We start from the raw sequence: 23,456 nt of genomic DNA, 5'->3' as shown, positions 1-23,456 counted from the left end.
CATGAAATTGAGGGCCTAAACTATATGTATCCAAAACACAGTAAATTAAACATTGTCACTAATGCCAGCCTGTTGTAGAGTAATAAGTCTTTAACAGCTAATCTCGGAGCTGCCTGCGAAAACTTACCGGGAAAAAGTGCTCCGACCGCGGGACATAGGTACTCACAGTAAAGTGAAGCCGCGGTCTCAATTAATAAGCGGCCGATTCGCGAACGCGGAGCCGCGGATCATCTCCGCGGGCGGGCGGGGGGGGGGGGGGGGGCTGTACATAGTGCCGTCTATAGCGGTCGTTATCAGACCCCGACAACGGGGGGAAAAACGGAGGGATATCGGCTTTTATAGGCTTCCATTGCAGTGAGAAATGGTCAGATATCCCTCCGTTTTTTTCCCGTTGTCGGGGGTCTGAAAACGACCGCTATAGACGGCAATATGTACAGCCTCCTCCCCCCCGCCCGCCCGCGGAGATGATCCGCGGCTCCGTGTTCGGGAATCGGCCGCTTATTACTCTACAACAGGCTGCCATTATTTCATGAATGAATGAAGTAAGTGAATGAATGAAGTAAGTGAATGAATGAATGAATTTATTCACATTATAGAAGGGTGCAATTAAATTAATTAAACTCCATACAGATAGATTTTCATAAATTCAGACGTTAGATCTTACCTTTTAGTTACAGTTGGTTCCTGACTGTCTAAATCTTTGTGTTCCAGGACCTCAGCAGGGACTTTGCTTTCAAGGCTTTCTTGCACTTGAATCCACTTCGCAGCACTTTCTTCAGCCTTTTTAATGCTTTTCCCACTAAATACAATTACCTGCTGCAAGTTTCCACGACATTTATTCCACAGAACAACAAATCGGAATCTCCAGTAAAACAGGCATCTGTGAAGCCCCCTTAGCCATTTTGTGTGCTAGCCTGAAGCAAAGCGCATGATTGGCCAACTGACAGACAAATCAATATTAAACGTGCTTTGATTGGACTAAAAATTACCCGAAAATTTTCCGGTTTTTCTCTAATTTAATAAAAATGTGCAAGTCTTCTTCATATCGAGTTTCAGGGGTGATTTATATAAAATTTTTTACACAATATGTGAAAATTTCATGTAGTTTGGTGACTTGGGTCACAAAATCCCATTTCTAGACACATTTTTGATGCTCGGCCCACAGCCTAAATGTTCTTCTTTAGCAGCTTTTTAAACCATAGCATTTTCAATTTGCTATTTATCACTTTGGAACCTTTCGTGCATTTAAAATTTGCATTTGTGTAAATAATTGGTCATGCAAAATCACCCAGAGTTCAGAAATGAACTTTTTTAAGATTAGGTCTTGACTTCCCAAGCCCCAGAAGATCAAACAATGTCAAGCTAGTTAGTGTGACAGTGTGTGACCAGTTAGATTAAGCTAGTGTGAAGTCCATGGGAACCAGTGAGAACAGTTCATGCTATTGCTATAGACAGCCCTTCGTTTCTCAACTATATTTTATTATCCATCTTGCAATTTAACTCGTATATTTTTCCTACGAAAAAAATTTCTTCCACAGAATGATAAAATTATTGAACTAAGTACCACAATTATTCGAGCAAGTCCAACAGCAACACCAGATCAAACTATAGTTAATACAAGCGAGCTGACGTCATTGGATGGATGTACAAATGATTATTTCAATACTAATTCACAACCAAGGAAATTGTGCAATGATGAGCAGCAAGAAAATGAAATCAGAAGTTCTGTAGGTAAACATGAAAGTAGACTGGACTTAAACAAGTTACCTTCTTCACAATCTGAGAATGTGAAGATACAGCAATTGGATTCTTCTCCATCAGTGTCAAGCAAGTCAATAACGTACAAAGGATCACCTGCACAACACAAAACTGATAATGTTGGTGCACCTTCACAGAGCAAGATGAATGAACTGCATTGCATGGAATCCTTGGATGCAGCCTCCACAAATACCAATGGATTGGGTGACAAATGGATGCCTATTTTGAGTTTTCAACCTCATGGAGCTGTGTCAGATATACCTGCAGTTCCGACATTACTGACTGCAAATTCATTATTAACAACTCCACTGGCCCAGCAATATCTGAGCAATCTCACCACCAGCACCAATTGCCTAAATGTACCTTTGACTTCATGTTACTTGGGGAACACTTTGTCATCAAACATATACAGGCTTCCAGGTGGTTTGCCTGCTGCTAATTTGTTCATGGGGAATGTTCAAGCTTTTGGAACTCAACTTGATCCAAAATTGGGAATGAGGATCCAAGACCCAGCTCAGTTCTACAATGCACATAGTATACCACAGGAACCTAATTTTCAAATGCAGTCTGTTGGTTATCAGCCTTCGAGAATCGGCATGCTTGATCATTGGTCAGGCGGTCCTCACATGAGTGATGTCGGTAGGTGTTTTTTTTTCCAAAACGTTTTAAAGATTGTTGCTTCTTGAATTATGTTTTATTAATTACTCAAGAAACTAATGTTTTTATTAATCTACCAATTCCTCATTGCCCTTGATTGAGAAGCTGGTGTTGTGTCGCTGCTTTAAACCACTGAAGTTTTTAATAAAATTTACTCCCAGAGTGCTGTTGGATAAGGAGTTGCAAGATTCAAACCCAGCACTGATCAAGGAGTGGCAATATTTCCAAGTCAGCGGAGTGTGCACCTTGGAGGGAAACCGACAGGTGGTGGTGTTCTCATTTGCACGTAAACATCTTCAGTGATAGTGATCATTTGGTACTTGTATCACAACGTACTTGTGCATATGACAATAAACTCAACTTGATTTGGTTTGGGAGATGCTGACAAAGTTGCTTGGGCAAGTAACTGCATCTTGCATTATTTAGATGATGGATATGGCAGCCAGTGTGCACTATTGGTCGTGGGAATTAATACTTGTGGCGGTTAATGGATACCAATCGAATTATCCTCGATGTTATTAAGCAGTTGCTCAAGCTCAACTCCCCTCGGCGAATTGGGAGTATTCTATCACACATGAATGAATGAATGAATGAGTAAATTTATTGGCCAAGTATGTTCACATACAAGGAATTGCCTTGGTGCTCCGCTCGCAAGTAACAACATGACATACAGTGACAATTAAGAATGACACTAAACATTAATAATAAAACATTATCGATTAAACATGTGAATTAAATAAAATACCAGAGCAAAAGGAAGCTACAGATTTTTGGTTATTGAATAGAGCTACTACTCATGGAAAAAAGCTGTTTTTATATCTGGCTGTGGCAACTTTGACAGTCCGGAGTCTCATTATGGAGGGAAGTGATTCAAAGAGTTTGTGGCCAGGGTGAGAGGGGTCAGAGATGATCTTACCCGCTCGCTTCCTGGCCTTTGCAGTGTACAGTTCGTCAATGGAAATAAGGTTGCAGCCAATAACCTTCTCAGCTGATCGGACGATTCGCTGTAGCCACCGGATGTCGTGCTTGGTGGCTGAGCCAAACCAGACCATGATGGAGAAGGTGAGGATAGACTCTACGATAGCACTATAGAATTGGGCCATCGTTGCCTGTGGCAGATTGTGTTTCCTCAGCTGTCGCTGAAAGTACATCCTCTGTTAGGCCTTTTTGACTGTCGATGTGGTGTCGATGATGGCCCCCCAATTTCAGGACCTTGGAGATGATGGTTCCAAAGAACTTAAAAGACTCCACAGATGTGACTGTGGTGTTGTTATTGGTGAGGGGAGGGGGAGCTTTCCTAAAGTCCACAATCAATTCCACTGTCTTAACAGCATTGAGCTTCAGGTTGTTGTGATGGCACCAGGACGTCAGCTGTATCACTTCCTGTCTGTAGGCAGATTCCTCCCCATCCTGGATCAGTCCAATCAGGGTTGTTGTCTGCAAACTTGAGAAGTTTGACAGAGGAGTCTGTGGAGGTGCAGTCATTTGCGGGTCCGAGATTGTGTAACTCCCTGGAGTAATTTGTTTCTTGGTTTCCTGATCCTCCAAAAATATTCCAAATGGAATTTAAACTGGAGGTGGTGGAGGGTCCACCACCAAACTCCAAACTCTGAACAACATGGTCTATGGTATATAGACATACTGAACTTTTATCTCCTGTTCTGTATTATTTTTCCATATTCTGTTGTGTTGAAACAAGCAAGCATGTCATTGTCCTATATGGGACACATGACAATAAAACTCTCTTGACTCTTGACTTAGACTTAAGCAAAAAAAGGGTTCTTGGGGGGAAAAAAGAGCTACCTTAAATTTAGGTGCGTCTGGTTGGGTAACTATTGTAGCGTGAAGACTATTCCATGCTTTAATTGTGCAGGGGAACTCCATGGAGCAGGAAGCATCTCTGGATAGAAGACATTGGGTGGCGTTTCAGGTAGAGACCCTTCTTTAGACTCCCTCTGGTTTTAGTGTTTTTACCCGCAAATTTTTTAATAAAAATGTGCAAGTCTTCTTCATATCGAGTTTAAAGATACAGCGTGGAAACAGGCCCTTCGGCCCACCGAGTCCAGCCGACCACTGATCACCCGTACACTTGTTCTATCCCACACATTAGCAACGTAAATCAAGAGTCAAGAGTGTTTTATTTTCTCACGTCCCAGTTAGATCAATGAACCTTACTTGCAGCAGCACAACAGAATATGTAAACATAGTACTCTGTAAATAATGTTATAAACGAGAAAACAAAACAGTTTATATTTATATATGAATATATAACTATATATGTGTGTGTGTGTGTGTGTATATATATATGTGTATTGTGTGTATATATATATGTGTGTGTGTGTGTATATATATGTGTATGTATATATATATATGTGTATAAGAAGTTGGCGCTTCTTCTCCGCACTGGCTGTGGGCCTGGCTCTTCTCCGCACTGGCTCCCGTCTGACACCCGTCGGTCCAGGGTCGCCCCGGCCACCTAGGGCACTTGAGAGGGGACGGGGTTGATCCAGTGACTAATTGGCAACGCCGGAGACCCGGGTTTGATCCTGACTATGGAAGAAATGCAGGTCTGTATACATGCAGCAGCACAGTTGCTGAGAATGTTTATCGCGAGTGACCTATGACCAGGGCATGCGGTCAGAATACTGAACTCGCTTATTAGAAAGAATGTTGTGGTTTAATCATTTTATTTACTGATGGATTTTGTATTTTTTCTCTTAAATCTTAATTTTTGGTTTAGGTTGTATATTGCTCCCTGAGGAATTGAGGTTTCCAAATTCATGCTGTGTTGGAATAGCATCACAAACATCACTCAGCATGTTCAATCCAACCGAGAGATGGATGCAAGTATCGATTGGAGTAGTTAGTGTTGCACTGAATGGGGAAAAGGTTTGTATTGTAAAATTTGAGCAAAATTATGCTTTACAGCTACCAGTGGTTCATTTTACCCAAGATGTATTCACATTTTGCTTTTGGATAAATTTTAAGTTTTTTTAATTCTGTTTGGCTGTCCTTCAGCCATCACTAATCTTGAACGTTTCCTTCTGGCTAAGTTCGGAGTGGTACTGTTGTGCAGATCCATAATTAAACCCTACACTAAATGGAAATTTTACATTGCTACCGCTTATGTTCAGCACTAATTTTTTTAAAGAAAGATATGCTTTGCTTAAGTTGAAAAGGATTATTTTAAGCACAATCACTTGCTATACCACTTGCACAACAAGTCACATCTTGCTATAATTGATTTGTGTGAAAGTAGAAAGTCTGAAGAAGTGTCTCGACCTGAAATGTCACCTACCCATTTTCTCCAGAGATACTGTCTGACCTGCTGAGCTACTCCAACATTTTGTGTCCTTTTGAAGTCTTCAGTTTTGTTGACCACTGCAGACATTTCAGAGCTTTTAGCAAAATAAATGATTTGAAGATGTCATACAGTGCCCTCCGTAGTGTTTGGGACAAAGACCCATCATTTATTTATTTGCTTCTATACTCCACAATTTGAGATTTGTAATAGAAAAAATCACATGTGGTTAAAATGCGCATTGTCAGATTTTATTAAAGGCTATTTTTACACATTTTGGTTTCACCAGGTAGAAATTACAGCTGTGTTTATACATAGTCCCCCCCATTTCAGAGCACCATAATGTTTGGGATTAGTAAACTCACCACGTGGCTTCACATGAGTTTGTAATTACTCAGGTGTGTTTAATTGCCTCCTTAATGCAGGTATAAGAGAGCTCTCAGCGCCTAGACTTTCCTCCGGTCTTTCCATCCCCTTTGGAAACTTTTATTGCTGTTTAACAAAATGAGGACCAAAGTTGTGCTAATGAAAGTCGAAGCCCTTATGAGACTGAATAAAACTGTTAGAGACATCAACCAAACCTTCGGCTTTCCAGAATCAACTGTTTGGAACATCATTAAGAAGAAAGAGCACTTGTGAGCTTACTAATTGGACTAGCAGGCCAAGGAAGAACCCTTTAGACCTCCACAGTGAATTATTGTGGACCTCACTGTGGAGGTCTAAAGAAAAAAAACCCAAACACCAGTCCGTCAGATCAGAAACACTCTTCAGGAGTCGGGTGTGGATTTGTCAATGATCACTGTTCGCAGAAGACTTCAAGAGCTCATTGTGGACTACAGAAGTTCTAGGGGTGGCACGCACACCCTTGTCCATATTAACAGGACGGAGGTGGAACGTGTTTCTAGCTTCAGGTTTCTGGGGGTCAACATCTCTGATGACCTCTCTTGGACCCACAATAATTCAAACACTGGTCAAGAAGGCTCACCAGCGTCTCTTCTTCCTGAGGAGACTAAAGAAGGTCCATCTGCCTCCTCAGATTCTGGTGAACTTCTACCGCTGCACCATCGAGAGCATCCTTACCAACTGTATCACAGCATGGTATGGCAACTGCTCCGTCTCCGACCGGAAAGCACTGCAGAGGGTGGTGAAAACTGCCCAACGCATCACCGGTTCCTCATTCCCCTCCATCGAGTCTGTCCAGAGCAAGCGATGTCTGCGAAGGGCGCGCAGCATCGTCAAGGACTGCTCTCGCCACAGACTGTTTACCCTCCTCGCATCCGGGAGGCGCTACAGGTCTCTCCGTTGCCGGACCAGCAGGTTCAGGAACAGCTTCTTCCCTGCGGCTGTTACACAACTTAACTCTGCACCTTGGTGATTGCCAGTCATCCCCAGCCTGGACACTCCTTCCCCCAGAAAAATTGCACTACTGCTACTATATGTACATATATATATATATTACTGTTCCATTATTCTATGTTCGCTCTTCTGGGCGAGATGCTAACTGCATTTTGCTGTACATTTTACTGTACACTGCACCATGACAATAACGATTGAATCGGAATCTGAACAGAACTACAGAGGCTACACTGCAAGATGCAAACTATTGGTTAGCCGCAAAAATAGGATAGCCAATAGTTTGCCAAGAAGTACTTAAAAGAGCAACCACAGTTCTGGAAAAGGGTCTTGTGGACAGATGAGACGAAGATTAACTTATATCAGAGTGATGGCAAGAGCAAAGTATGGAGGAGAGAAGGAACTGCCCAAGATCCAAAGCATGCCACCTCATCTGTGAAACACGGTGGTGGGGGTGTTATGGCCTGGGCATGTATGGCTGCTGAAGGTACTGGCTCACTTATCTTCATTGATGACACAACTGCTGATGGTAGGAGCATAATGAATTCTGAAGTGTATAGACACTTCATATCTGCCCAAGTTCAAACAAATGCTTCAAAACTCATTGGCTGGCGGTTCATTCTACAGCAAGACAATGATCCCAAACATACTGCTATAGCAACAAAGGATTTTTTCAAAGTTTAAAAGTTGTCAATTCTTGAGTGGCCAAGTCAATCACCCAATTGAGCATTCCTTTTATATGCTGAAGAGAAAAATGAAGGAGTCCAGCCCCCAAAACAAGCATAAGCTAAAGATGTCTGGCAGAGCATCACCAGAGAAGACACCTAGCAACTGGTGATGTCCATGAATCGCAGACTTCAAGCAGTCATTGCATGCAAAGGATATGCAACAAAATACTAAACATGACTACTTTCATTTACATGACATTGCTGTGTCCCAAACATTATGGTGCCCTGAAATGGGGGGACTATGTTAAAACCCTGCATTTTCTACATGGTGAAACCAAAATGTGTGAAAATAGCCTTTATTAAAATCTGACGATGAACACATGTGATTTTTTTTCTATTACAAATGTCAAATTGTGGAATGCAGAGGCAAATAAATATATGATGGGTCTTGTCCTAAACATTACGGAGGGCACTGTTTCTATTGAAGACCACAGACTTGGTATCAGCTCTTTATCAACCAGCATAAATATAATGGGACAAATGGGTTCCTTTGTTAATAATTTTATAAGATTAATAATTTGTAGATCATTGAGATCACTGCATTAATGTTATTAGGATTTGCATTTAACATAGGTTTATGGGATGTACGGGACAGGAAAAGGTTATTCAATCTGTAAACAATCTGCATTGGTGACCCGCTGAAACCTCCAAGTTTTCCTTGTCCAAGTGCATCAGTGCTCCCCTCTTTCTCCCTCATTCTTGCCTGGATTTCATCCTCTCGGATGCTTATAAACTATTCACAAAGTGCTATCCATGGAGAATCTACCCATGTTCTCCAGTGATGCTGCTTGACCTGCTGAATTACCCCAGTCCTTTATGTCTTTCTTTTATAAACCGGCATCCGCAGTTCCTTGTTTCTACATCTAAACTATTTATGTGATCCATCTGGTAGATTGTTGCTACTGCTTTTGGGAATACTGGAAATAATTTTTAGTTTTCCTTGTATTTTATACACCCACCTTAATGAATTTCAGTATTGGTTAAATACATTCCAATGTTCCAAGTTCCTTTCCAAGCCACTTTTATGTGAAAGAGGAATCCATCATTACTTTTTCCTGATAATAATAATAATAATAATAATAAATTTTATTTTCGGGCGCCTTTCAAATCTCAAGGTCACCTTACAAAGATTAAACAGAAGAGAAAAAAAACATATAGTCGGAGAAAAATAAATAATAAGGACATCATCAATACACAAATTAAAGATAGAAATCGCTCCAAAAACACAAAATCAAAAAATCAAAAAAACACAATGTGAAGAGAGAGCAGCGGCAGCTAAAGCGCGCCAGCGTCCACTCTCTCTTCCGACAGCCATCTTGGACACAGACTAACAAAGTACCTTACACACAGAAAAATCATCCCCCCACAGTGGTTACCACTGTAAGGGAAGGCACAAAAGTCCAGTCCCCAACCCCAGTTCTCCCAAAAGTCAGGCCTATTAAGGCCACCGCTGTTGCCTCAACGGAGGCCCGATATTCCTGGCCGTTCTAGCCGGGTGGTCTTGCCCCGGCGTCGGGAGAGTCCTCACAGCGGCTGGGCCACCTGGAACGGCCGCTTCCTAGCAGGGGATTGTCGGCTTCCGAAGCCGACAAGGACGCACCGAGTTGGAGCTCCCAGGCTCCCGATGTTAATGTCGGCGCCGCCCGCTCTGCTCCGCAGACCCGCAGCCCGGAGGTGTTGCTCTAGGCGGTTCAGCTCACCGGAGCTCCAGCGCGGCGACCCAGGCAAGGCATCGCCCGCTCCACGGTGGCGTTCCAGCGCTGTGCCGCCACCGAAGACGAGGTGCTGGGCGGTCCCCACCAAGCAACGGCGCTCCAAGCCCACTGGTAGGCCACGAGGATGGGTCGACGGGCAGCCCAGAGAAAAAGCTGCCTCACCGACCGGGTAGGGACCTAGAAGTAAGGTTACCTCCTTCCCCCCACAATAAGAAGTCCATTTCTCCGAAAAAACGACAAACAAAACTAACTAAAAACTGGGAAAAAAAATGAATTAAACGGACGGCTGCTGGTTAGCAGCCGTTCCCCAAGATGGCTCCTCCTGATCAAAAATCTTGTATGTAGCTCCCCACTCACTTATTTTAAATATGCATTCATTACAACTAATTTCAGATGCCTAACCAGTCAATAGAGAAGTATGACTTTTTTTGTGAGGGGTGGAAAAATAAACTATTTTTAAGCTGTGTGACCAGATTTCCATTCATGAAGCATTTCCCTTTTACTCTACAACTTGCAATCTAGTGAAAACTTGGTGATTTAAAAGTGCTACCTGGCTATCAAATGACTGTACTCAACCTGAATGCTGGCCATATTAGGTCATTATGCATCCAATGTCAGGATAACAATTTAACTTGGAAATGCCATTATGAGTCAACTTTCGGTGACTATTAAAATTTTCGTTTTGTTGAGAGGCACAGTGTGGAATCAAGCCATTTGGCCCACTGAGTCTGCGCTGGCCAGTGATCACCCGTGTAGTGGCCATTTGGCTTATTTAGTGTGTCATTAATTATGGCATTTGTCTTTACATTTTAGACTGCCCGTAATTATGTGGGTGGGATTTATTACGTAGTCAGGGGCGTGCTTGGTTTCTTGTACAGAAGCTTAGGGGTTTCTTGTACAGAAGCTTAGTTTTAGTTCAGTTTTAGAGCTACATGGTGAAGGAACACCCTTCAATCATGTGGGGTTTTGCCGAGACACGAGGAGTTTTCTAATGTTTAAAAGCGATATGCTGGAGTTTGACGGATGTAAAATGCACGAGTCAGAGTAGAAGGTCGGATGAATATCTTATTGTTTTTCTTCAACAATAAAGAAACTATTAATCAAAAGACTGTTATGAAGATTTAACTGTTGAGAAGCTCTAAAGGTCTCACGGAGAGCTCACATGCGTATTACAACATTCTCCTAAAGCCATGTAGTTTCTTAAGTGGCTGGAGGGAATAATCTCTTGAACGATATAAAAATATGCCGCTACAACAAGTACACTAATTCGATCTTACATTCTAGCGACAATTTAGAGAGCCTAAAACATACAAACCTGCCAGTCTTTCGAATGTGGGAAGAAAACAGAGCACCCAGGAAAAACCCATGAGTTCACAGGGAGAACATACAAACAGCACGTGCAGCCAGGATCGAACCCAGGTCCCTGGTGTTGTAAGGCAACAATCTACTGCTGCACCACTGTGCCGCCCCTTTAAGTTAGAAAGTGCATTTGTATCTTCATTCCGTGACTAGGATGGTTTGAAATCTATTTTAAGTAAAGCAATTCTAGTCTGTGATGTAGCGGATCAGCTACATTTAACTATTTGATTCACATTTATTTTGTACTTCACAGATGGATACATTTGCTCATCAGTGTTGGATATTCAAGAACAAAACCATAATTGGCCCTCATGTCACTGAAGATTTAAAACTGATGTTCCTTCCACGTCACCCTGGAGTTTTTCAGTGTGTGTTATCTGTCTCCTCGCATTCAGTTTCAGCAGATGCCAATACATTTGCCAGAGCAGAAGCACTTGCAGTCAGAGTGATTGTTACAGCTGTGGCAGAAGATCCTTTGGTTGAGGTGAAGTATTATTTAACATAGTTTAAATGCACCAGGCATTTATGTTGAATATGAATTAATCCTATGCTGTTAAATTAATCCAGTCCAATGTGGCATCACCAGTTATTATGTTGCTCATTTCTATGGTCTTTAAAAATTTTCCGCCTTTAACATTTTGCGCATCGGGTTATTTTGGATGCCCGAGGTGCTGTTTGGTTATGCAAGTAAGCAGGACTTATGCTTCAGTATGAGGAGACTGTAGGAGGGTCAATGGAGTGACTTTGAATGGAATTAATAATATTAATATCAACCACGTTTAGAGAAATTATTCTACGTAATAATTAATCTTGTTGGAAATCAAAGTGAACTCCAAGGCATGCTGAGACTGAAGTGTGAAATCAATTGTTCTGTTAATAAAATCATGTAATCATGTTCATGGATCCCCAACTTCCCCCTCCTGAAGTGCTTGGTCTACAAGTTTATATCTAACTAGACCAACTCAGACCCGTTGGGTCCCTGTTACACGGGAGGCCTGGTCCTCCAACGCAACCCGATCCCCAACGTAATATAGCACCACTAATCTGTTGCCCCCATGGGAGGCATGGTCCCCCAACTTAACCCGTTGCTGAACATAAGATTCCAGCACACCCCTGCCTCCCCCAGCACTGGATTAAAAAAATAATCAATTTGCACTTTCTCAATTGCAATACCAATTCACCCTCCCCCTCCTGTCCTGCCAGGAGCTGGAGTAAGTGTTGTATGATGGCAACATTGTTGCAAATGTCAGGTGGAGGACTGTGATATCCCATACAGGTGAAAAGTTGGTGGAAGCACAGAGTCTTCCTATATTGCAACTTTGTATCGAAGTCTGTTAGAAGCTGGCAGGAAGTATTTTAACACTAAAAATCTTGTTGAATTTGGCTTTTTAAAACCTTGAAATATCAATAACTTGTGAAATATAACATCAAATGTGAAGAAACTTGATACAAACGACCACGGGAAAAAGCTGAGCTGATGTTGCAAAAAATTGTTCTATTGTGTACCGTTTTGGCGTTGCTCCTGAGATCACAGACAGACAGACAGACAGACAGACAGACAAACAAGTCGAGACTTTTAATAGTATAAACTAGACCAACTGGGACCCGTTGGGTCCCTGTCACATGGGAGGCCTGGTCCTCCAACGCAATATTACACCACTCACTCATAGCTTCCACGGGAGGCAAGGAGAGATTTGGAGAGATATAGACCGTGGGACCCATTGGGCCCCATCCTCCAATGTGGGGGGGGGGGGGGGGCACCTGGTGTCCGCGCTCACCCCGGAGACATGCGCCCCCCGGGTCAATCACCCCCATACCACACAAGGAAAATTATGGAATTTGAGGCAAGAGAGCAGGGGCTTTGGGGGATGCCGAGGCAGGGGGTTGGGGGGGGGGGGGGGGGGGGGGGGGTGTGCAGGGGTCAAGAGTCAAGTGTTTTATTGTCATATGTCCCCGATAGGACAAATAAACTCTTGCTTGGCTGTAGGGAAGTAGCTGTTCCTGAACCTGGACGTTACAGTTTTTAGGCTCCTGTACCTTCTTCCCGATGGCAATGGTGAAATGAGTGTGTGGCCAGGTCTTTGATGATGTTGGCTGCCTTTTCTGTGGGGGGGGGTGAGTAACCCAGAGGGGGTGGGTGGTGTGAATAACCCAGGGAGGGGCGGGGGTTGTGAATAAACTGGAAGGTGGGGGGGGGGTGTTGGCTACCTTTTTGAGGCAGCGGGGTGGAAGGGGGCAGGGCGTGTGAATAACCAAGGGGGGTGTTGGCTGCCTTTTTGAGCTGGGGTTGCCGCTTCTCCGCGCTGGCTGTGGGCCTGGGGGCCACAGCCAGTGCGGAGAAGAAGTAGCAACCCCAGCTCAACTCCCGCCAAGCCAACCAACAGCTCCGGACCGACGACACCAGCGGCCCCAGGCCCACAGCTACCGTGGAGAAGAAGCGGCAACCCCAGCTCAACTGCCGCCGGGCCAACCGACAGGCCCAAACCCCACCGCCGCCGAGAGGCCCCACCATTCGCGATGCCCCACCATCGTGAGGCCTCACTGCTGTTGTCTCGATGCCTCCTTGCCGGGGTGTCGCGGGTAGAAGCCTGGGTTGGAAAAAGGGGAACGTTAATTTAAATGCGGCCCTTCCCTGACCTCACTCGAAGCTCGTGGAAAATTCTGTGTGTGAAACGGGCCGACCCGAGCCATCGTGGCCGCCCACCTCATTGTGACGTCATCAGTTGAAGCTTAAAAGGCAGTTCATCCGGCAGCTTCTGCATCGGACTCCTCGCACCCCTCGGTACCTTGGGATCGCCCACGCAGAGCGTCACTGCGCCTGTGGGCCCACCGTCCCGACCCGCGCCCGGGGTGTCCCAGACCCACATGCAGGAGCCGCCCTCGACTATGCTATTCCTTCCTCTGGTTCTGGGGGGGGGGGGTCCTGTGACGTCAGCCCTATACACGGGCCACATGCTCGAACCCTCGTCAGGAGGTATGAGGGCGGGCACGTGACGTCATGGGCTAGAGGGAGTGTTCTGGTACTTAAGGTCATCTCACCTCGATACCTTAAGGTAGTCAACCGGTATCTGAGCGTCTGAACAACCTCGCTCAGCTACAGCAAAACTGTTATTATAGTTAGCGCACCAACCTAACGTGTCACCACTGAATAAACGACTGTTTGAACCGGCCTGATGCCTCACCTTTATTCACCACGTTTGGTGCCGCTACAGTTTTGTCTTTTTTTTTAAACTTTAATCACCGATAGGTTGTGTAATATAGCATCAAATCTTGTGAAGCTGATCATAGCTTAGAGGGGGAAATGTGAGTCAAAATATGTACATTTTTATCGTTACCGCGTAGGTTTTGGCGAAAATACACACACACACACACGCGCGCGCACACGCACACACACACACACACACACACAAACACCAGAGGTTTAAAGTTATAGAGATATACATGGAGAAGGATGAGTACACTGGTATCTCTTACTTGAAAAGATGAAGCTACGTAGAGACTTAAGTATTTAAATTATTTAAGATTCTAAAAATCTCGAAAGAGACACAAATTATTTCCATTTGAGGATAATGAGGCCGTAAATAAATTGGTTACAAAATAGGCATCGGAATTTCAGAAGTAACTTGTTAAAAAAATATGTAGAAGGGAGCAGCTCAGATTATAAAAGCATGTACTGTTTGTGCCAAATGATCTGTATCTGTTGTGTATTCAATCTGAACTGTTTGAAAGTACAATTGAAATGGTCATTGGGTGCAGTAGAAGGGAATCCTGTATAGTGTAATAAGGAACTGCAGATGCTGGTTTAAACCGAAGATAGACACAAAAAGCTGGAGTAACTCAGTGGGACAGGCAGCATCTCTGGAGAGAAGGGTGATGTTTCCGGTCGAAATGAGATGCTGTTCCTCAATTTTGGGTTTAGCCTCACTCTGACAATGCCACCCCCAGGTACCTTCCCCTGCAACCACAGGAGATGCAACACCTGTCTCTATACCTCCTCCCTCGACTCTGTCCAGGGACCCCGACAGTCCTTTCAGGTTAGGCAGAGATTCACTTGCACCTCCTCCAACCTCATCTACTGTATCGTTGTTCAAGATGTGGGCTCTTATACATTGTCGAGACCAAATGCAGACTGGGCGATCCTTTCGCAGAAGACCTTTGCTCAGTCCATGTGAACCAACCTGATCTCCCGGTTGCTGGATACTTTAATTCTTCTTCCCATTCCGCCACAGACCGTTCTGTCCTCGATCTTCTCCATTGTCGGAGTCAGGCTCAAGGTAAATTTGAGGAACAGCGTCTCATATTACATTTGGTCAACTTACAGCCCAGTGGTAGGAATATTGATTTCTCTCATTTCAGGCAGCCCCGTCTCTCTCTCTCTCTTTCCCCCTCCCTCCTCCCTCCTCCCTCTCCCCCCTCCCCCTCCCCCTCTCTTGCTCGTCTTCTCTCTCATTCTCTCTCTCTGACTCAATCTCTGCGTTTCTCTCTCTCTCTCTCTCTCTCTCTCTCTCTCTGCGTGTGTCTGTCTCTCTCTCTCTCTCTCTCTCTCTCTGTGTCTCTGTCTCTCGCTGTGTCTCTGCCTCTCTCTGTGTGTGTCTCTCTCTCTCTCTCAATTTTCAATTTAAAAACTTTATTGGCGTGATAAAATATTGCCAAAGTATAAAACATGATATACATATTTAAAATGCATAAATATAAATACAAGTATACAGTGCATGGATAGATATGTCCCTGTACATAAACTCGCAATAGACCTATAGCCCTTTATTGATTGCTACATGTTCTTGCAGCTGTAAGCAGTACAACAGAATAGCGAGTTTAGCAATTCAATATTAATTTTTTTGTGTCAGTTAATGTCAATTAGTGTGTGCGTGCATATGTGCCTATTGGTCATTCACTGTCTCTCAGGTTATGACATGCTCTTACCTATTGTGCACCAAGATGTGCCGTATTTCCTTCACCAAAGATTATTCTTAGTTTTGATGTATCATCTAGTTCTTTGAAATCAGGGGTTGCCAGACTGAGTTTGTCAAGGTATGGTTTTCTTGTTTTGTCAAATTTTTTGCATTTTAGGAGGAAGTATACCTCTGTTTCGACCTCATCTGTCAAACAGTGGCCGCATATTCTACTTTCTCTTGGTTGCCAAAATCTCTTCTGTCTTCCTTTTTCAACTGCCAAATAGTGGTCACTTAACCTGTATTTGGTGAGGGTCTGTCTCTGCTTTATGTCTCTAACATTTGAGAGATAGTCTGCCAATTTATAATCTCTTTTTAGGGCACGGTAACATTCTAATCTGCTTTGGCTTTTGGTTTCTTTATCCCAATGTTCCAAATATGCTTCTTTACATTGTTTGATAATTTGGTTCACTCTAACTGGTGATTGGGGATCAGTATTGATCTGAGGCTGGTCAGGATTTAACTGAATAGGGGTAGTTAGTCTCAGTACCAACTGACACAGGGAACTCTTTTCTGGGCTATCCCCTCTTGTGTTTTAAGGGCTTTAAACTGGAGTGTATCTGGGGGGACTAGATTTAAGGTGATTCCAAAAATTTAATGCTCTTTTCTGGATATTTATTATCAGTTGGTATCTGCCTAATTCCGCCCTACATGCGTTTGTTGGTGTTTTCCTTTGGATACGGAGGATGTTCCGACAAAATTTCGCATGCAGGGCCTCCGTTCTATGTTTTTCCCATTTAATATAACTATGGTGACTGATACTTCACCACCATAAAGCGCAATAGGCTGGATTACACTGTCAAATATTTTCAGCCAGATTTTATTTGGAATTTGGATGTCGTAGATTCTTCTTTTTATTGCATACAGAGCTCTTCGAGCTTTCTCTTTTAGTGCATTCACTACCATATTGAAGCCCCCTGGGAGGATGACCTGGCTCAACCCATAATGAAAGACACATGGGATGAAAGTTTACAATTTATACATCATTGCTCGTTAAACACTAGACATTCCTTAATACAATTTAAAATATTACATAGATTACACTATTCAACGACAAAATTAAACAGGATCTTCCCAAGTATTTCCCCTCTCTGTGATAAATGTCAATTTTCAGAAGCCAATTGAAGCCACTCACACTTTTGTAACGTATAAAAATGCAGATTTTTTGGCCGGACATTTTAAAAATTATCTCTAAAGTTATCGATAATCAACTGGACCCAGATCCAAAATTAATAACATTAGGATTATCAGAACATAGCACAAACTTTACGATAAGCCACAGACACTTTCTTGATTACAGTTTAATAACAGCGAAAAAATTAATACTCAAATTTTGGGGGGAAAACAGCTACCCCCACAATTAAAATGTGGATTACGGAAATGACCAAGACCTTGCATTTGGAAAAAATAAGATTTGTCTTAATTGACAAACCAGAACTATTTTTTTAAATATGGTCTCCATTTATTGATTTTATTTAAAAAGTAAACTGGTTTAACACAAAATTAAAGTCAAAACTTGAGTTTAGGGTTGGATGAACAACTATACTCAACATCTCCCGGATCTATCTCCACAATCTTTATATTTGTAATCTCCTTTCTTTCTTGCTTTCTTTCTTTTTATTAGTTTATAGTTTCTCTTATCTCTTTCTTTATTTCTTTTCTTTTAAAAAAAAACTTTAAAAATTGAAGCTATGGAAGAACTCTAACCAATTTGTCATTTATTACTATTTGTACATGTGCTTTTAATTAAAAAAAAATAAAAAATAATAATAAATTTGCTTTGGAATTCATAATGCTTGTAGAAAAGTTGAAGTCTGGCTTAGTAATGTATCACAAATAATTCTCTGCAATACAAAAACATAATTTTGCAAAATAAAAAATACAATATGTTTAATGCCTAATTCCAGATTTTAGCAGAAAAAAACGGATGCTTGGATTTTGGTGACTTTGTACCTGGTGGTGGTAGAACACTCACTTTCAAACTGGTCAATGAAACTCGTGCTACCATTCCTATCCGGCTTGTTATCAGTGCAGTAAGTTTTTTTTTCATCTTCACATTGATTTTGACTCTTATCTAACATTCATTATAATTTATTGCTTTCTCATTTTGCAGATTTCAAGAGCAGAATTGCCTGTCCTTACTTGCTCCTTAAAACATTGCAGAAGTGTTATGGTGATGATACAACTGGATATTGTGCATGCATATTGCAGGGGGCAGTTAATAGTGAACCAAATGCTGTTGGTTCTAAGTTGCATAAAGGCCAGACTAAGAATAGCAGATTGTCTTTCCTAAAGAACATTAATGAATCGGATTGGATTTTGTAGCAATCCATTAGTCTTATGATAACCATGAATAATGATCCTGCTTTTTTTAAATTCCAGTTTTTTTAATGAATGGAACTTGAATTCACAAGTATCGCTGGGGGATTTGAACTTGCATCTGTTGATTGTTGGTATTGGTTTCAAGATAACTAGCCTGATTTAAGCATTCGCCAAAACCATATTAGTTACCACTTTCCTTCAGATGAAATCAGTGAGGATAAATTGATACGATGATACTTTATGCATTGTTGAGCTTTTCTGATGTGAGTAGATATCCCTACTGTTTGATCTGGCATTTAATAATCTCCCAACCTGGGTACCAAATGTTCCATTGAATTTACACTTTTTTTGTTCGGAGTTAAGTATGAGTAAAGTATTTTTATAAGCAAAGAATACTTTCAAAGAGCCAAATTGATTTCTCCAGTGTTGAATACATAGAGTATAATTATTTTTATTCATCCATGTAACTCATCTAAAGATAACCTAATGTTTCTCCTTGGGGGTAGTAATACATTTTATGGAATATGTAATCAATCCAATTATGACAGACAAGGCAAATTTTTTAGGGGTCATATGTTTTGGAACTCTATTCTTCCATGGGCAGAAGATAATTTATTGATGTTAAGAAATAGGTAAATAGGTAATTGATAAACAAAGGGAATGAATGGTTATATCAGATAAAGGGAAATGCATATCCTTGTTAAAAGATGGCTTGAAGAGCTGAGTTGCATATTCCTGCTCTTAGAAAGGGTCCCAACCCATAACATCACCTATCCACGTTCTCCTGTACTTTTTATATGTAATTATTGTATGTAATTGGAAAGGTAATTATTTATAATAATTCTAATTATTTCTGGGCTATGTAGAATGCTGCTGCATGGAGATGTTTTACGTTTTCCAAATCTGACACAGTGACAGACAAAGCACTGCAGACTGAAAGACTCTCTCAATTTGATGGCCCATTGCTCTTGAATCATGTGCTGCAAGCAAGTTACGATGGAGAGGTAATGAGAAACCACCCCAATGCATTCTGTAATGTTGATACTCAACTTTTTGATTTCTGATACAGTGTGAAGTGGATAAATGTGAAGTTAACTACTTCAGGGCTCTCACTTAACTTTTTTCCCCTGTTGCCAGTCAGGCAACTTAGGCAGCTTTTTAGGTTGCCAAATGACAGTTTAGGTGGTCAATTTAAGACGGCTTGCATGATGCGTGCGATAATGTGCTCAAACGAAGTGCGTAGTTACCAGTCTGAATTATGCTCAATGAAGCATTTACACATTATTTCTGCTTCAAATAAAGTCACAAACTAAACATATTCACCAATCAAGACATGATATATACCACAATGACATGCAGCAAAGTTACAATACAGTATCTCAACCCTTTTTACACATTGCAATTAATGCAATTTCTATTATTTCTTTCCACTTCCCAACAAAAATGTGTTTGGATTATTCAGCGTATGATCAACCTGTGTCAATAAATCCTGGACCATGGTAACATATATGCTTAACCATGCACACTACAGATTGATGCAAGCATGTTTTCTGTGAAGGACTGAAAATTATCATGACATGGCCATAGCATGGGTCGTTATTGCTATTGGTACAGAAACACTCTCGCTTCCCACATAATTTACCCACAACAAAATATACAGGTTGCAAGGAAATTTCTAAAGGCATTTTATAATAATAGCTGTTAAAACCGACTATACCCATCTGACAGGTTAAACATTACACTAACTAACAAGAGATGACCAAAGGACATAACTGCAGCAAATGTTCTTTTGGTAATATGTTTAAAGGTGTCAAAACGCCACATTACCGGACATTCAGATTAAATGTATGTGTTGTGTACAGCAATGAAGATACCCAGTTTGTACGCACCAGATTTAAAAAAAATTATTGATAAACGCTGTTTCCACCATTCCCATTTCAGAATTAATGTTAAAATTTCAACTGAAATATCTCCTGACCAAATTTGTGATGTATATGATTGACTGTAAAAGTAAAACCTGGATAAATCCAACATATAGTTGTGAATGTTGATCATTAAATAATAGTACTGATACTCCATATTAAGAGCATTGATTTGCCGTTAAAATGAATTCTGTAATAATGTGTCAACGGTAGCAGTGCCAATCGAACACTGCGGTTTTAATGTTTCACGTGTTCACAATTTAATTAATCCATCATTATGGATTAAAACAAATAATAACATTGGGATTTAAAACACATTTGATTGCATTCCGTTATCAACCAGTCAATTTTCGCTCTGAAGACATTTCCAGCACAGTAGGGTCGGGGGGGGGGGGGCGCTGTGAATCAGTGCGGAATGGATAGATGGCGGGGGGGGAGAGGGGTGAGAAGGCAAGGTGCTGGATGGATGGATTGAGGCAGGGGAATTAGTGCATGTTGGTTGGAATAGGTAAAATTGTGAGGGCAGAGCGCGGGGGATGTCAGTGAGGTTGAATGGGGTGGATCAGTACGGGATTGACGGGGGGGGATCATTACAGGATGAATGGGGGATCAGTACAGCATGAATGGCGTTATTGTTACAGGATGGATGGGGGAATCAGTACAGGATGAATGAGGGGGTCAGTGCAGTGTGGATCGGAGGGTCTGTGCAGGATGAATGGGGGGGATCTCTACAGGATGAATGGGGAGATCAGTAAAAGATGAATGGGGGAGCAGTACAGGATGAAAGGGGTTCAGTAAAAGATGAATGAGGGAATCAGTACAGGATGGATCGGGGGATCAGTACAGGATGAATGAGGGGATCAGTACAGGATGAATGAGGGGATCAGTACAGGATGAATGGGGGGAGGCAGTGCAGGATGGATGGGAAAAGGGGTGAGTACAGAATTAATTGGGGGACCAGTGTAGGATAGATGGGGGGGGGACGTAGGTCAATCAATGCGAGGTGGATAGGGAGATCAGTGCAGGATGAATAGATGGGGGGGGGGTGGGTAGATGGGGAGGGGAGCACAGGTGATGTCAGTGAGGACTGAATAGAGGCGGGAATGGGGATCAGTGGTCCCAGGATAAGGGGGGGCATACGAGAGAGAGAGAGCGGCTGGGGGGGCGGGAAGGAAGGTCAGCGCTCATCGCCCAGGGACGGTATCATCGCCCCGCTGCCCTGTCCACCGCCAGGTGCCGCCGCCAAAGGGGGAGGCAGTTTAGATCTCCTCGCCACCACACGAAACGTCACGTTCCTTTTCTCCAGAGATACTGTCTGACACACTGAGTTACTCCAGTTTTTCGTGTCTATCTTTGGTATAAACCAGTATCTGCAGTGCCAAGCCGGGCAAAATGACGGCATTTAGTTTGCCCGGCGGCACTTTGGGTGGTCATTGGCACCCGGGCAACTGCTAATTTTGAGCCCTGCTACTTGCATAGAAAAAGTAAGGACAGGCTATTAATTGAATGGTCATAGATTGGATGATGGTGATGGACAAAGGATAAATGGGATGTTGGCTTTCATAACGAGAGGTTTTGAGTATGGAAGCAATGATGTCATTCTGCAGTTGTATGTATTTTTTGTGAGACCACAGATGGACTACTATGCAACTTTGGTCACCTTGCCCAAGGAAGGATACTTTCCCCATGGAAAGGGGTGCAGTGAGTCCTGGGATGGTGGGGCTGATTGTATTAACAGAGTCTACGCTCAAGATCGACACACAATTCTGGAGTAACTCAGTGGGATAGGCAGCAGCTCTGGATAGGAATTGGTGATGATTTGGATCGAAATGCATTTCTTGACGTTCCTAGTGTTAAATTTACTAGTTCAGTTTATTAATTGATCTTAGTGTAGAATAACAAAAGCAACTCCTACAATTTTCTCAGTTGGCAGAAAACTGTTTTTAATCCTCCATTGTGGATGTGTGCATGGGAGAGCATGTATCATGAATTTGATTTTTTTTGAAGAGATGACTGAGAAGACTGACAAGGCAAGTGCTGTAGATGTTGTCTTTGTAGACATTAACAAGATCTTTAAGGTACTGCATGATCGGCTGGTCCAGAAGGTTTGATCTTTTCAGATTAAGGACACTCTCGCTATTTGGACACTAAGTTGGCATGAAGATACAAGACGAGGGAGATGGTAGAGGTTGTTTATCAGGCTAAAGGCCTGTAACATTAGTAGACTGTGAAGAAGGTTATCTAAGATTATCGCAGGATCTTGTATGGCAGCAAATATTGATGAGCTTTTCTGGTTGAGTACAGATTCTGTCTGGGTGATCTGGCATTTTAATTATTTTTCAATCTGTGTACCTATTGTTTCAGTAATTTAGTATACAATACTGATTTAATCAGTATTGTATACAGAATATAATTAAATTAAGATTATCTAAGATAATTTCTGTTCTATTCATCAGGATCCTGAAAGTCTTGTTGTGTGGGTTCGTTTTCAAGCACCTCAGAAGTACATCCATAATACAGGTATGTGTGTATTCATGTTTGAAGTTAATGGTTAAGTAATGCTCCAGCCAAATTTGAAATTCCTTCCAGAAAAGGGCAAGGTGTGTTTGTACAAAATAGGTTTATCTTCATATGATGCACGTTGGAGCACCATCCCATGGGCATTTGAAGTATATTGGTACATAATGGCTATTTTTCTTGTAAAAGTAGATTAGAGACAGTCATGGAGTTTACAGCACAGATGGTAAATATCTACACAGACAGTAAATATCAATAGACATCTTTGACCAGCATTATACTTGTATCTGGGCTGCAGGGATTACTGAATGGCTACATGGAATGGGTATTTGCCGAATTCGTCCAGATTGATTGTAGTGAATCTCAAGGAACATAACTGGGATTAATTAATTTGTATTGAAGAAATGATCTGTATGATGTACTCTTTTAAAGAAAGCTTTGCTGCATACACTATGTTTATACAAACAGTTTCTTACATGTGAGCAATTGAAGAAGCTTGTGTATCTTTTAACAATTTGACTCGCATACATCCTGACTCAAAAAGCAAATTTTAGCTGTCATTTTTTTGATAATCAGTTTATTGTTGATGTTAGTTTAATATTGAGTTGACAGGCTTAGATGCAAGTAGTTTTGAGCCATAACCTGATGTCAATGGTTATGGGGAGGAGGCACGAGAATGCGGCCTACACCAACCTGAAGCCGCGGTCTCCGGTGGGGAAGAGCCGATCCTGGACTTACCTTGACTTTGACTTTGTCCCTTACCATCTGGACGCCCGCAGCAATGGCTGCGGAGGGTGGAGGTCCCGACCACGGGGGAAAATGAAAATGGAGGAGGACTGGCCAAGTTCTGTGCCTTCCACCACAGTGATGAA

The 23,456-nt window shown here is 42.2% G+C and overlaps 1 protein-coding gene across 7 annotated transcripts in view; it reads left to right on the top strand.

The window, feature by feature from the left end:
* The window catches only part of cep192 (centrosomal protein 192), a 112,668-nt gene that overhangs the window by 45,974 nt on the left and 43,238 nt on the right, over positions 1–23,456 (top strand). For all 7 annotated transcript variants that reach the window (XR_004411717.1, XM_033019432.1, XM_033019431.1 and 4 more), the window contains 6 exons: positions 1,539–2,397; positions 5,156–5,304; positions 11,125–11,355; positions 17,731–17,856; positions 19,012–19,149; positions 22,524–22,587. Coding sequence is in view for 6 of the 7 variants with exons in the window: in XM_033019432.1 (XP_032875323.1) it covers positions 1,539–2,397; positions 5,156–5,304; positions 11,125–11,355; positions 17,731–17,856; positions 19,012–19,149; positions 22,524–22,587 (1,567 nt within the window). In the remaining variant the exon portion in view is untranslated. The remainder of the gene's footprint in view (positions 1–1,538; positions 2,398–5,155; positions 5,305–11,124; positions 11,356–17,730; positions 17,857–19,011; positions 19,150–22,523; positions 22,588–23,456) is intronic.

Source organism: Amblyraja radiata, chromosome 4 (assembly GCF_010909765.2).
Source record: "Amblyraja radiata isolate CabotCenter1 chromosome 4, sAmbRad1.1.pri, whole genome shotgun sequence".
Taxonomy (NCBI): Eukaryota; Metazoa; Chordata; class Chondrichthyes; order Rajiformes; family Rajidae; genus Amblyraja; species Amblyraja radiata.
The sequence above is the reverse complement of the archived record's forward strand: the minus strand, read 5'-3'. Positions and strand labels throughout refer to the sequence as shown.